Source organism: Centruroides vittatus, unplaced genomic scaffold (genome assembly GCF_030686945.1).
Source record: "Centruroides vittatus isolate TY-2023 unplaced genomic scaffold, ASM3068694v2 contig_950, whole genome shotgun sequence".
Lineage (NCBI taxonomy): Eukaryota > Metazoa > Arthropoda > Arachnida > Scorpiones > Buthidae > Centruroides > Centruroides vittatus.
In genome coordinates, this window is record NW_027122629.1 from 660,726 (window position 1) to 674,388 (window position 13,663).

General features: G+C 26.2%; 1 protein-coding gene across 1 annotated transcript in view; it reads left to right on the forward strand.

The window, feature by feature from the left end:
* The window catches only part of LOC136985068 (WW domain-binding protein 11), a 32,500-nt gene that overhangs the window by 15,188 nt on the left and 3,649 nt on the right, over positions 1-13,663 (forward strand). Inside the window, exons 5-11 of the mRNA XM_067282269.1 lie at positions 755-842; positions 2,521-2,595; positions 2,737-2,827; positions 2,962-3,053; positions 5,534-5,572; positions 5,652-5,776; positions 7,170-7,395. Coding sequence (XP_067138370.1) covers positions 755-842; positions 2,521-2,595; positions 2,737-2,827; positions 2,962-3,053; positions 5,534-5,572; positions 5,652-5,776; positions 7,170-7,395 — 736 coding nt within the window. The remainder of the gene's footprint in view (positions 1-754; positions 843-2,520; positions 2,596-2,736; positions 2,828-2,961; positions 3,054-5,533; positions 5,573-5,651; positions 5,777-7,169; positions 7,396-13,663) is intronic.

Genomic DNA, 13,663 nt, shown 5'->3' on the forward strand with positions numbered 1-13,663 from the left:
AATTCAATTTGTACATCAAAAATAGTTTTTTGAGAAATAAATCTAGGTGTTATTTATAAATATAGAAAATTTCTTAAACATAATTACATAACTAATTTTTTTAATGGAGATTTTTATGTATAATTAGTGAATTCAGTATCAAAGCAGTTATGATTAAAATATGATTTTTATGAAAGTGATTGATTAAAACAAAACAGAGAAAAATAATAATATAATATTTGATCTAGTTATTGTCTTGTTTACTTTATAACAGGCGTGGGCAAATGCGGCTCTTTTTGAGTTACATGCGGCTCTTGCTGAAAGTGTTAATTTCTGTTTTTTATTATTATTTTTACAATTTTGTGAAAATATGTTTATTAAAAAAATTCAATATTTGTTTTATATTATATAATAAAATCGCGTGCCTTACCATACTATCCGCCAGGACAGTACAGAACTGCGGCTCCCATGCATTTTGCAAAACCTACATTTCGGCTCCCACTGAACTCTTGCTTGCTCACCCCTGCTTTATAACATTTATTCAGTTTTGTTTTTATTTCATTTCATATAGTTTCCTAATATATACTAGAATGCTTATGTGTTTTTTTCTTAGTAAAAATTTACATTTGGTTGGTTTATGCAAAACTCTTGTAATTGTATGTAAAAAACAAATTATTTTTCATTTTTATCATGTATTACTGTAATTATTATTAATGAAAGTATCTGAATTAATACAATTTATGTTTTAATAAGTAAAACTTAATTTATTTGACAGTATAAAGAAGATCCCGAAAGGTGGGCTGAGCTGAAGAAACTTGAAATTGAATATGAAAAACGTAAAAATTTTCTTATAAAATATTATGGTAAGTACATTTTTACAATAGTAAGTTTATAATAATTTAAAGTGTTTGAAATTTCTTATAATTCATTTTTAATATAAGTTTACTTATTTATTTATTATCTCAAATCTCTTAAAAAGACTACGGTATAATAATTTAAGATAAAAACAGTATGCGTATGTATAAGAATGAATCATTTTATATATTATCTTGAAATTATTTTCTTGTCTATGAAGAAGTAACCATTAAATGAAAGGTTGCACATAATTGGCAGATCATAATTAGTAATTTTGAGGGGTGAGACTAGGAGTAAAGTCAATTAGCTTAACCACTTGTAGAATTCTTGAAAAAAATCACAGGTTATTCCCTAGTCATGATTCCTCTCATTGCCATTTAAAAAGTACTAGATTTGACATGGAAAGACTTGGCTAATGAGAATAAATATTATTATTAATAAATTTGTCCAATGGCTTATTTATGAAGTTTTATGATCTATAAATATTAATAACTATATAAGTAGAGAATTTTTAGTGATTAAATTCATGTAGTCTAATTGTCATTTTGAGAAGCAAAGCAAACATAATTGAAAGTAATCCTATATGAAATTATATATGAAGAAGTTAATCTTCTTTGATATAAATATATTCATTCAAACATTATAAACTTTATAATAAAAGTATTATCAAAAATTTTTATGTTTAAATTATATTTTCTATACAAATTTATTTATGCAAAACAAATTGATTAAAAAGAAATTGTTTTGCTATGTTTTTTGCCATTTTACAAAATTAAATATATTGACAATTTATCGATTGAATTGTAAAGTATTGATAACGTTATTTTAAATTTCTTTTGTTAATTAAAAAAAGTACCTTATTTATTACTACTTTTAGTGAAATATATTTACTGATGATTAACTTTATTGATAAAAGTGTTGATAAAATAAATACATCAGTACGTGTGGTAAATTTGAATTATTTTTACATCAGTAAATTTGATACAAATATTATTTTATTCATTCTGCAGATTAGTTTATTACAATAATTTTAAATTAATTATTTAGTTGGAGGATGAAATTTAGTTAATCCTTTTTAAGAAAAAAATATATTTTAAATACATCTATGAATTCTGTTTATTAAGGCAATCCAATATTTACTTTTTGTGTTTTTAAAGCTGTTTGATCCATCTTTAGATTTAAAAAGTTTTTGTAAAAATTTAAATTCAAATTTAAAATTTATTTTCTAAGTTTTAAATTTAATATGAATTTGTTCTGTTTGTTTAAGTTTTGTTCTATATTCTGTTCTTAGAATATCATGTAAAGTAATTCAACTGGAGATGGCTCAAATTGAGCTAAAAGTGTTTTGAAAATAAAGAAAATTAGATATTCGGTTATCTTAATAAGCAGAATTTATATATTTAACTATGGTACTAAGTTTTACTAATTATAACAATAAATATACCATATTTTTTGGTGTATAAGATGACCCCGACTTTTACAGTTAAAATATAGAGTTTGGGATATACTCGTCCTATGAGACGACCCTCGACTTTTGAGAAGATTTTCCTGGGTTAAAAAGTCATCTTATACACCGGAAAATGTGGTATTATTTAAAATATAATTTTAATTTGAAGTAATAGATTTCTTAAAATTATATAAATTATTTTCATTTTAAAAATAATATACTTTTACACACTATTTCAGAATCTGTAAAATTTGCACAGCAAGTTCAAATAGATGAAATTCCATTACCTGCGACTCCAGATATGCCACTTATAAGTATGTAATATTCTGCTTTTGCTGAAAAAATATTTACTATTTTATATACAATTTTAAATGTGTATTATATCAAGTAATATAATTTACAATAATGTGATAACAAAAAGTTATTATAATTTATATTAAGTTTTTTATTTACAGTCCCATCTCAAATACCTTTGCCAAGTGAAATACCCTTACCAATGACATTAACTCCTCCCCAATCAATACTTAAGAAGATATCAGCTTATGGGTAATTTGGTGTTTAAGTGTTATTGTCATAATTGTATATAATAAAAAAAATATATTTTCATAACTATTTCAATGCATATTACTTTAATGTATTTCCAAATTTTTATAAGGCAAATTTGACTTTTTTTTATTTAGTACAGAATTAACATTTACAAAAACGCCAGCAGGTGTTCCTCCTGGTCCTCCTCCAGAATTATCTGATGAAGAAGAAGAAGTTTCTGATAATGGTTAGATTTAAAGAATTCTTACATATATTTAGTTCATGAGTTTTGAATTTTAAAACTTTGTAGAATATATAAAAAAAAAATTTTTGTAACTACTTTTACATAAGTTATTTTCCTATGATTCCTATTTCCCTCTTCTATTATGTTTCATTAATGTAAATTGATATTAACCTAACAGATTCAGATATAAAAGCCAAATAATTTAAGTATCTTATTATAAAAACATTTTTCAACTTTGATTTAGTCTTAATTATCCTAAATGTGGAGATGGTTATAATCAGATTGTTTTTAAAAAAAAATGTATATTAAAATTCAAATTTATTCATACTCTCACATAAATTAATATTACCACTTAAATTTATAATATGATAAACTATTTGCCAAACTTTACTAAAGTTTTAAATAAAAATAAATTTATTGCTTAAACTTGAACGATAAACAAATTTTTCAAGAAAGGAATTTAAGCCATTCATTTTTGCTTCTCTGGCAATCCAGTTTGACTTCTTCCTGCTTTAAATGTTTAGGCCTATGACTAATGCTGCTTTATTATTTCATTTTACTTTCATTAAGAAACTACAGTAGGTCAGTCAGGTTATTAACTTGAGATCTAATCAACTGATTGATTGTTCCTTTGTTTCTCTAGACTTAATTAGGACCATATTCTGTTCCCATGTTCTAGGTTCATGCATCAAATCTCAACAGCTGTATTGATCAATTTCAAACAATAAACCGGTGGAGACAGTCATGATTATCATACTCAAAATTCAGTTTATTATGACTTTGTCTTATTGTAAAAAGACAGATAATTCATTGCATTGTGTTTTCACTTCAATGTTTGAGTCTGCATGAAAATGAAAAGCTTTGTCATTGGAGAAAAGATAGATATCATTGCGATCTTTCCTTGTAGAAACATTTTTGTTTTTATCTTTTAAACAGAAAGCTGATGTTTTCTGCACTTCAGTTGAGTGAAAAATGTTGTGTGCATTTGGAAATCAGAAATAAATGCATTATTGTTCATCACAAAGTATCATTATAACAAAGTTTCACTCAAACCCTTTTGCATTCATTACATACAAGCTAGACCAGGGATGTCCAACCCGTGGCCTACGCACCGCACTGCAGCCAACTTAATATTTTTATGTGGCCTACTGCACCCTAAATTTTTTAGGTACATTTTCATTTGTTTTGGAAAGTATGTTGTAAAAGTTATTTTCATTTCACTGGATACACTTTGATGTCATAATGATGAATTGGTGCTAGAATATTGTTTTATCTAGAAAACTGTTATGCATGTGGGTCATACATACTGTTGCAAACAATTTTTTCATTCATGAAAAACATCAAAACTGCTAAAAGAAATAGGTTGAGTGATTCCCATTTAACTAACATTCTTAGAATTAAGTTAGTACCAAAAAGCAGATATAGACAATATTATAAAAGGAAAGCAATGTCAAAAATTGCATTGAATTTATTTTTAATTTGTGTGAGTATAATTTTTTTACTGTCAATAATACAGTATTTTTTGTAAATGTATATATTTGTTATTAAAATTTGATATTCGTATTTTAAACTTTTTAAAAGCATATATTTATATAAGGTACCTTTGTGGCCTGCTGAATATAAGTAAATTTCTAATTTGGCCCATAAGGAAAAAAAGGTTGGACAACCCTGGGCTAGACTAATAGAAAATAACATTAAAGATTTGATTATAGAGAGTTTAAGAATAAGTCATTAAAGTAGTCCCCAAAAAATAAGTAAAAAATTTTAAAAATTAATTAAAATATTTTTAAATTATATTCTGCACAGTTGCTTCCATCTTTTTTTCTTAATTAAAACAGAAATTATGCTAAATATGAAAATATAAATTAAATAATAATACGAGTACTGAACTAGGAAAAACTAAGTTTTATTTTTTACTGCAAATTAACCTGATCCCTTCTATTCACTTTTACTCACTGTTAATGTTTCCAGCTCTAAACTCTGTTGAGCTGGCAGTGTTAAATTTTCCTTCGGAATGTCTAAAATAAATGTTTACATGAGGCTAGTATTATTTTCTTAATATGAATTTTTTGTTGAATAAAATAGATGTTCATTGTTTTCAAAGTTTTAGTTTTTTCTACTTTTCAAATGAATTTTTACAACTTATTTAAATAATTGTTGTGGGGTTATTAAAAAGTTTTAAATAATATAGAGACTAAATAATTATAAGAAAAAGCAATGTATTTTAAATTTATAATTCTATATTTTTCATTCACATTGTCCATTCAGTGCCATAGATTTGAAATTCTGCTAATAAATATTCATTGGCTTACCAATTATCAATCATTAATATTTTCAAAATCTAAAATAAAAGCAATTAAAAATGTATAAAACTTTATTATGTTGCTATTTAATTTAATATTAATGTGCATTAAAAGTAATTTATGAATATATTTACATTATTTTGTTGTTGAATAATTCATTTGAGATATTTTAATGTTTAGAACAAGAACAAGAAGTTGAAATTGGTGACGACGATAAACGTACGTGCTTTAATTTTTGGTAAAACAAGATTCAAAATTTTATTAAACATTTTAAATTAATAATGTTTTCTTATTTTAGCAAAGCAACGAAAGATTAGATTTGCTGATGAAGATGAAGAGGAGGATTCATCTTCAAAGCTTCACTCAACCCATCAATCAAAAACAGCAATGGCTGGACAAGATATTTCAGATTTTTTGAAAGAAGTTAGTAATATACATTAACTTGTTATTAAACTTTTTATATAACAATCACATTTGAAACATTATATTGTCTAAGAAAATAATATTTCATTTCATTTTCCAAATTTTTTTACTTATTGCAAATTATTCTGGAATAGAGCAAATGAAAGACACTAAATTGTAACTTTTTACAATAAAATTTTAAAGTATTTTCAGTTAAAATATAATATTTAATAATTATATTTTTAAGTCAAAGATTAATCAATAAGCTATTAAGTAAATACAGATAATTTGCAGTGTGGATTAGTACTTATATAATTACATATAAACTAAGCCTAACATATAATAATAAATGGACTATATGCCAAATTTTAATCAGGCTATAATATGACCAATTAATTACAAAAATATTTGGACTAAAGGTAGGCAGTTAAGCTGCCATCTTGTGTTAAATTTATTTATTTCTAATAATTAAATTTTGATACAAGATAGCAGTTTAATCATCTATATTTAATACAAATAATGTAATATATACAGTAGACTCCCATAACACGCTCCCGTAAAACGCGAATTCGTACAACGCAACAAAAAACCTGCAACTAGTACTCATACAGCGCGATAAACAGTCCCATATAACATGTAAGATAAATTTAACATTTTCACATAGTTTCTGATTTTTTGTTTAGAAAAGCAGATGTATACACTCACCTCTTGTTTATATATGAATAGCGAAGCTGATAGTTTAAAGAAGTAGCGGTTTATAAAAAAATAATAATACATACTCATTTAAAGATATAAGAGGAAAATAATTTTATGCAACTTAAAATAAAATTATGCACTTCACTGTTTAACATTTATTCACTATCGGAAGTATCAACAAATAAGTTCCAACGATGCCATTTTGTTAATATTGGTTGTACAGTACAGATTTATTGACAACCGTTACAATTTACAGACTCCTGAATTTGCATAAATTGATCTGTTCCATATAACGCGATTTCCTACAACGTGGAATGTATCCCCCATGTTATACGAGAGTATACTGTAGTTAATTAGCTATATTATGCATTACAAAATTCTAATACATAGAAGTACCACATAAGTGTATTCTTTCTTTCATAACGTCCTTTACACACTTTGAGAATATACAATCTTTACGACGGAGTCGACCTTTCTTTATAGGCTACTTTCCCTCCCTCAATATGTAAAAATGGTAGTAAAATATTCCCAAACTTCAGCACAATCAGCTATATTATAACCTGATTAAAATCTGGTAGTATCCTTTATTTATCAGTACTTATAAACAATATTTTTATAAAATAACATTTAAAATTTTTTTATCAATTTTATTATTGTTGTTTTTGAATAATTAAAGTTTTATGGTTTATTTTTATTTCTTGATTTGTTTGTTAATTAGATGGAAGCTGCTCATAAAGAAAAGGGTTCTGGTGAAGAAGGGGAAGAACAGGAAGTTGAAAAAGAAGAACAAACAGAAAAAACTACAGAAGAATCACAACAATCTCAACAGCAATCACAAGAGAAGTCTGATGTTATAGTTTCAAATATTGAAGTACAAGCTCAACTACCTCCTCCAGTTACCGTATCCAATCCTCCTCCTGGTCCACCACCTGGCTTACCACCAGGTAAGTTAATTTATACGTCACTAAAGAGTAGGATGTTGTTTTTAATTTGAGAAAAAGAAAAATCATAAAAATCTTATGTTTTTAATTTGTGAATTAAGAAAAATGAATATTATTTCCACGTTAATAATAACGACAGTATGCAAAAGTTTTAATATATAACATAAAAATTAAAATTCTAGTCACTTCATTCAAATTTAATTAACTTTTATTTTAAGTATTCTTCTTACATATTCTTACAAAATTAATCTTAGAATAAATATTTATGTATTTAGCATTTAATAATATGCAATATAAATATTGAAGTAAAAATGCTATTATAAATTATTAAATGCTAAATTTTGGTAGTTGAGACAATGGAAAAATTGAGTTTGTAATTGCAGTTTAGAATTGTCAGATCTACGTGGTACGATCCAAAAGTTCGGAGACTGCAGTAATCTATGACAACAAAAGCATGTATTTGAAGTTACAGCGTATGAAATGGATTCTACCAAACCACCTCTATGTGTTCAGGTTAATTTCACCCATGTCATCTGATTAAACCGCAAGCACTGCTGTTTTTTCCGGAGATAGTTACCTTTGTTCTGCGACGTAATAAAAGTGGAGTTTCAAGAACAACCTCAACATTAAATTTTGTCAGCATTTAGGTAAAACACCTACAGAGACTTTAAAATTGCTAAGAAAGGTGTACGGTGATTCTACCATGGCAAAGTCGAAATGTTGGAGGTTGTTCTTGAAACTCCACTGTTATTACGTCGCAGAACAAAGGTAACTATCTCCGGAAAAAAGCAGCAGTGCTTGCGGTTTAATCACATGACATGGGTGAAATTAACCTGAACACGTAGAGGTGGTTTGGTAGAATCCATTTCATATGCTGTAACTTCAAATACATGCTTTTGTTGTCATAGATTACTGCAGTCCCCGAACTTTTGGATCATACCACGTATATCATTGTGTAGCCTGCACCTGTTTTTAAGTGACTTTTAAACTCAGATAAGGCTTAGGTTATTTGTATGAAATTTTGGTAATTTGAAGTTTAAAAAACAAGCAGTTATTTATTGCGACATCGTAACAATGTTGGGCTGCAATTTTTAATTTATTTAATTTAAAATATATGATCTCCATCTCAAATTAGTAGTGGCTTGCCCCTGTACATCATACTTTTCCTTTAACAATAGAGTCGTGCTCGGTCATCTGTCTAACTCTTTTCAGGGGAATTTTTGAATTGAATAGTGTAACTTACTGTTTGCATCGGAAGTTCGTGTATAGTTTATCGGGCCTCCTGCCTCTAAGGTTTCCATATCTGGTCTTGGATTTCATCTATCTAACTTTGTTCTCAAGATTAAGGAAAGATCAATGGACTGATGGACAACAGTGGGAATTTATAGGTCTACAATTTTTCCAAATTGCAGCACAATAAATTTAAATATGCATGATTTTTAAATAAGATTAAACATAATATGAAAAATAATTTATATTTAAAATCAAAGAAAAATAAAAAAAAATGAAATATTATATTTATAAATAAGTTACAATTTTAATAATTTGCACTTGCATTTAAAGTAAATTTTATGGATTTTTAAGTTGTTTATTTTGGTTATGCCTTTACCATAATAATTTATAGTGTATATTAGAGTAGACATATTAGTGAGGTTGAGGCCGAAGTTTTAAATGGCATTTGGAATGTCAAGCTTGATTCCACTGACTTTCCAAACGCCATTGTCAAACTTCTAGGCTTACAGGAAAGCAGCGAGGAACGTCTGATGTACACGTTTTCATGTTTAAAACTTTGGCTTTAACCTCGCTATTAATGCATAAGCATTTAAAATCATTGTTCAATTTTAACAATTCTGTAATCATCTAAAGTGAAATTTTTTTTCATATTAAATATTTTTCAAAAATTAATTAGATGAAAAATACTAGATATTTTTCTATTTAAATTAAATATTTAAAGAAAGAATTTAATAACAAATTTAATTCTTTAACGTTAATACAGTAGAGCATCGATTATCCGACCCCCGATCAACTGCCACATCGGTTAACCGACTGCGTTCCAGTCGGCGAATTCAAATGTCTGCTAGTGATGTGGCGCTACATTTGGCTACGTCTTGGCTACTTTAATATTATTTTTGTTAAATTTTTGCCTGTTTTAGCTGGAAACACTGGCTCGATCACGAAAGGGAGGCCAGTATTTAAACCAAGCTTAATTTTCTATTTTTTATTTATTTCTGTATTTATCTTGTGCAAATAAAGAAATAATTTAACGATGATTATTATTTAAAATAAAATTTGTTAGGCTTAACATCGATGAAAATTCAACGTGGAGTAGGTTACTAGCGATATACTAATGCACTGTACTAATAATGTATTTTTTCATACTTTTCGGTTATCCATTTTTTCACTTATCCGACCAGCCTCGGTCCCCAATTGAGTCGGATAATCGATGCTCTACTGTATTAAACTTTTTAAATTTTTCAATAAATAAAAAAAAATTTAGAATTTTAATTATATTAATATATTTTAGAAAATAAAATGTTATAAAAATACTGTTTTTAGCATGCATTCTATTTTAATAAAAAGAATGTTTAATTTTTTATAACAGACTTTTTACATTAAAGTTGTACAAAAGATAACTGTTTACGTCTTCTGAAATTTATTCTTATTTTAACGTATAAATATATTATTTAAGGTTTAAGTTGATAAATTGTCCGAGCCAATTATTTCCATAAACAATTATAGTTTAGCTAATAACTTTAAACAATTATGCCGTCATTACAGTAATTTTACTTGGTTATATAAATAATTTCGTCAGTGTTGATTAAATTTTCGATTTTTATTTTAGTTTATTTTTATAAATGACACGTTATTTATAAGATGCTAATCTTTAAATAAAATATTAGATTGCTAAATTCAGAAAAATTATATTTTATGAAAAGATCGTATTATATAAATTACTATAAAATGTAGTTAGATGAAAAATTATTTAAGATATATTAACATAATGTTATTGAGTGCTTGCCAGATGACTGTCGTTGGTCTGTCACAAGTTTTTACAAATGTAAGACGTTTTCGAGATTCAATATAAATCAATATAATAAATTTATTTAACTATAGTAACTAATATTTTTAGTATTTTATAATAAACTTTAATATTTTGTACGTTCATATTAAAACTAAGTTACACATTTATTTATGAGTAATTTTCAACGAGTCGTACCATTTAAAATTTTTATAACAAATCATTATTTTAAATTTGATATCGATATTAGAATTTTTTAAAAGTTTTCTTACGCAGACTCGCTTAATTTATTGATTTTTGGGAACAGTGTTATATACAGTAATGAACAAAATGAAATATTTTATGAATATTTTTATGTAAATATTAGTTAGGATTCTTAAAAAGTTTTAAACTGAAACTGACAAGGACGAATTGATAATTTGAATTTTGATTTCACTTTGTTTTTCGATTAGCTTTGTTTATTTCATATACATTTAAAATTACTGTTCAATCATGGAGTAAAAATGAATTGAAACTTGTGTCAGATTATTTTCTTGTTATGCTAAGCTGTATAAAAGTTTTTCATAAGCCATAAATATTTTAATTATGTAGTATAATAATATGTAGACATTTTCAAAATGTGATATTTGATATTTTAAAATTGTCTGAATTGAAGAAAAATAATGTCTATTCTGATAGTACATTTCTTTGTTTGTTATTAAAATAATGTCGGAGTTGCTAATTTGTTTGGTTGAAGGAAAGTCTTCCATTTTATACTGCAAGCTCTAACCTTTTCTGTTTGATTTCAATAAAATTTTTAAAGATTTTTGTATTTTATTTTATTGTAATATTTATTTTGTTTATTTTTTTTAAAAAAAGCTTATACATAATCGACTCTTAAATCTAATTATCTATTATATACAATACGTTTGCACTTGTTAATTTTGTAGAACTTTTTGATAAACAGTATTTTTTGTGCATATATATTTGGCGCATATATAAGTAATTTTTTATGGCTTCCGACTTTAGAACAAGCCGTGTATAGCTGGTCATGAGAAAAGCATGGGCTTTCCAAGTTTATACCAACCACTTTTAATGATTGTCCTTGCACCTTGTTTATAGTCATTGCAAAGGCTAATCTGACTAGAAATTGTAGCCACTTAAACTGAAATGACATATTCATGGTATTCTTGGAATTAACACATCATCTCCTGCTGTATTTCTTGTTAATATTTTTGCCTCAGTGACACTTGGCATCAATTTGTTTATGATTGTTTTCATCCCATCGCATAACTTTGGTGAGTCCAAGTTTCACAAAAGCATTACTGGTGCTCCAACTTTTAGCTGTAGGTTGTTAGGTGGTAATCCAGCTGGTTCCGAAAGGTTTGTAATTCATTGAAAATGTCTGATTTGCCCTCAATTGAAACATTGTCAAGTGGCTTTGTTGAAGTTTTTCTTTACAAAGGAATTCTCATTCAGAATTTCTTCTTATGTTGGCTATTCTTATGCTTTCCTGTTTATTTTGTTGTGTTTGCTCGGGAGATGTTTGATTTGCCCTCAATTGAAACACACACAAGAAGTTTTGTTCAAGACAGGCTTCACAATCTTCAATACTTTCACTATTTTTTTAATGACATTTTTATTTTTAATTTAGCATTCTTTTGGGCAATTGAAACTGAGTTTTTTTGTAACATTTTCAAAATCAGTTAAAATTCAGTTATTTATAGATTACTGCTAAATCTATATAGGTGCAGGTAGTAAAGTGCATGGGAGCTCTGGTCTTTTGGGGAGTCTGGGTGGAATATGTATAACATATATATATATATATATGAATTTAACAAATATATAAACTTTATGGGACCTTATAAATAATTTTTGCTCTGAGTTCTATGAAATACTGTATATTAATATTGCAAATATCACAGATGACAAATGAATTAGTTCTTCCTAACATCGTTATCCAATAGCCAATATTTGTTAAAGGTTTAAAATGGATTAATTGTGTGACTTTAATGGTATGTTTGAAATTGAATATTAGAAAACAAAAAAAATTACTGTAATTATTAGATAAAAAGTAAGATTTATTTGTGTTAATAAATTTTTACGAAAAATAAACTTAAGCTTTATGATTTGTTTATGAAGGAATCTAGAAACAAAACTGCAAAATGTTTTTGCTTGTATATACATTAACTTTGTTTTTCTAATCATTTCTTCATAAATAAATGAAATTTAGCTTAATATCATTACATAATAGTACAGTGCAAGACATTAGATTATATAAATTATTAAAGAAAAAAAGTGTGTGTGTGTCTTTGTAATTAAAATTCAGTACATTATTAAAATAATTTTTGGTTTTAAATTTATTGTATTTGTAACGTTAAGTTAAGTAAATAAACAGGATAGGAAAACAGTTTTAACAACAGTGAATAATTCTGCTAACTTCATGTTTTGTTTGTAATTAAATTATTTAAAGTAAAATTTGAAAATAGAAATAAACAAACCAACCAACTTGACAATTTCAATAAATGCATTTTAATATATTTATTAACAATAAAACTTCATGAATGGTAACATGCTATCATAAATTATTAATTGAAAATTTAATGATCTTTGTTTGTTTGTGTACTTATTCATTTTGTATTGAAAAAATTTTAAATTAATATCAATTATTAATATTTTCTCATTCAAATATGAATATAATATATAATTTAAGTATATCGTGATTATATTTAAAAAATTTTTTCTGTTTGTATATCAGGTCACCAAAAAAGTTCTATTGTCATTTTTATAAAGTGGAATATTTTATCGATAAATTTGATATCGATAGTATTTACTGTCGGAAGTAATCGCCATTGTATTCTATGCATAGCTGCCGACATTCCGCAAATGTATGAAATATTCCTTCCTTGTAAAATTATGTATCCTTAGAGGTAAAAAGGATTCAACCTTTCATTGTGTACTATCGTAATTGGTGAATGATTTTTATGCAATGTGGTTTCTGCAAATTCAAAATGAATTATTTTTTGCATACTCAAACAATTACTTCTCTAGTCCATGGCTCAATCTCAAATATAATTTGTTTTCGAACTGAAAATAGTTGGATTACCCTGCCGCACAATAGGATTTCTATAGATTCTAATTTCACAATCTTCCGGTTCATTATATTATTACATATTACATATTTTTTTTTAAACGAAAGCAATAAATATTATGCAAAACCACAGTACATTTTCAGTTGTCACTTTTACTGAATTATTTCTTTGTATGAAACTT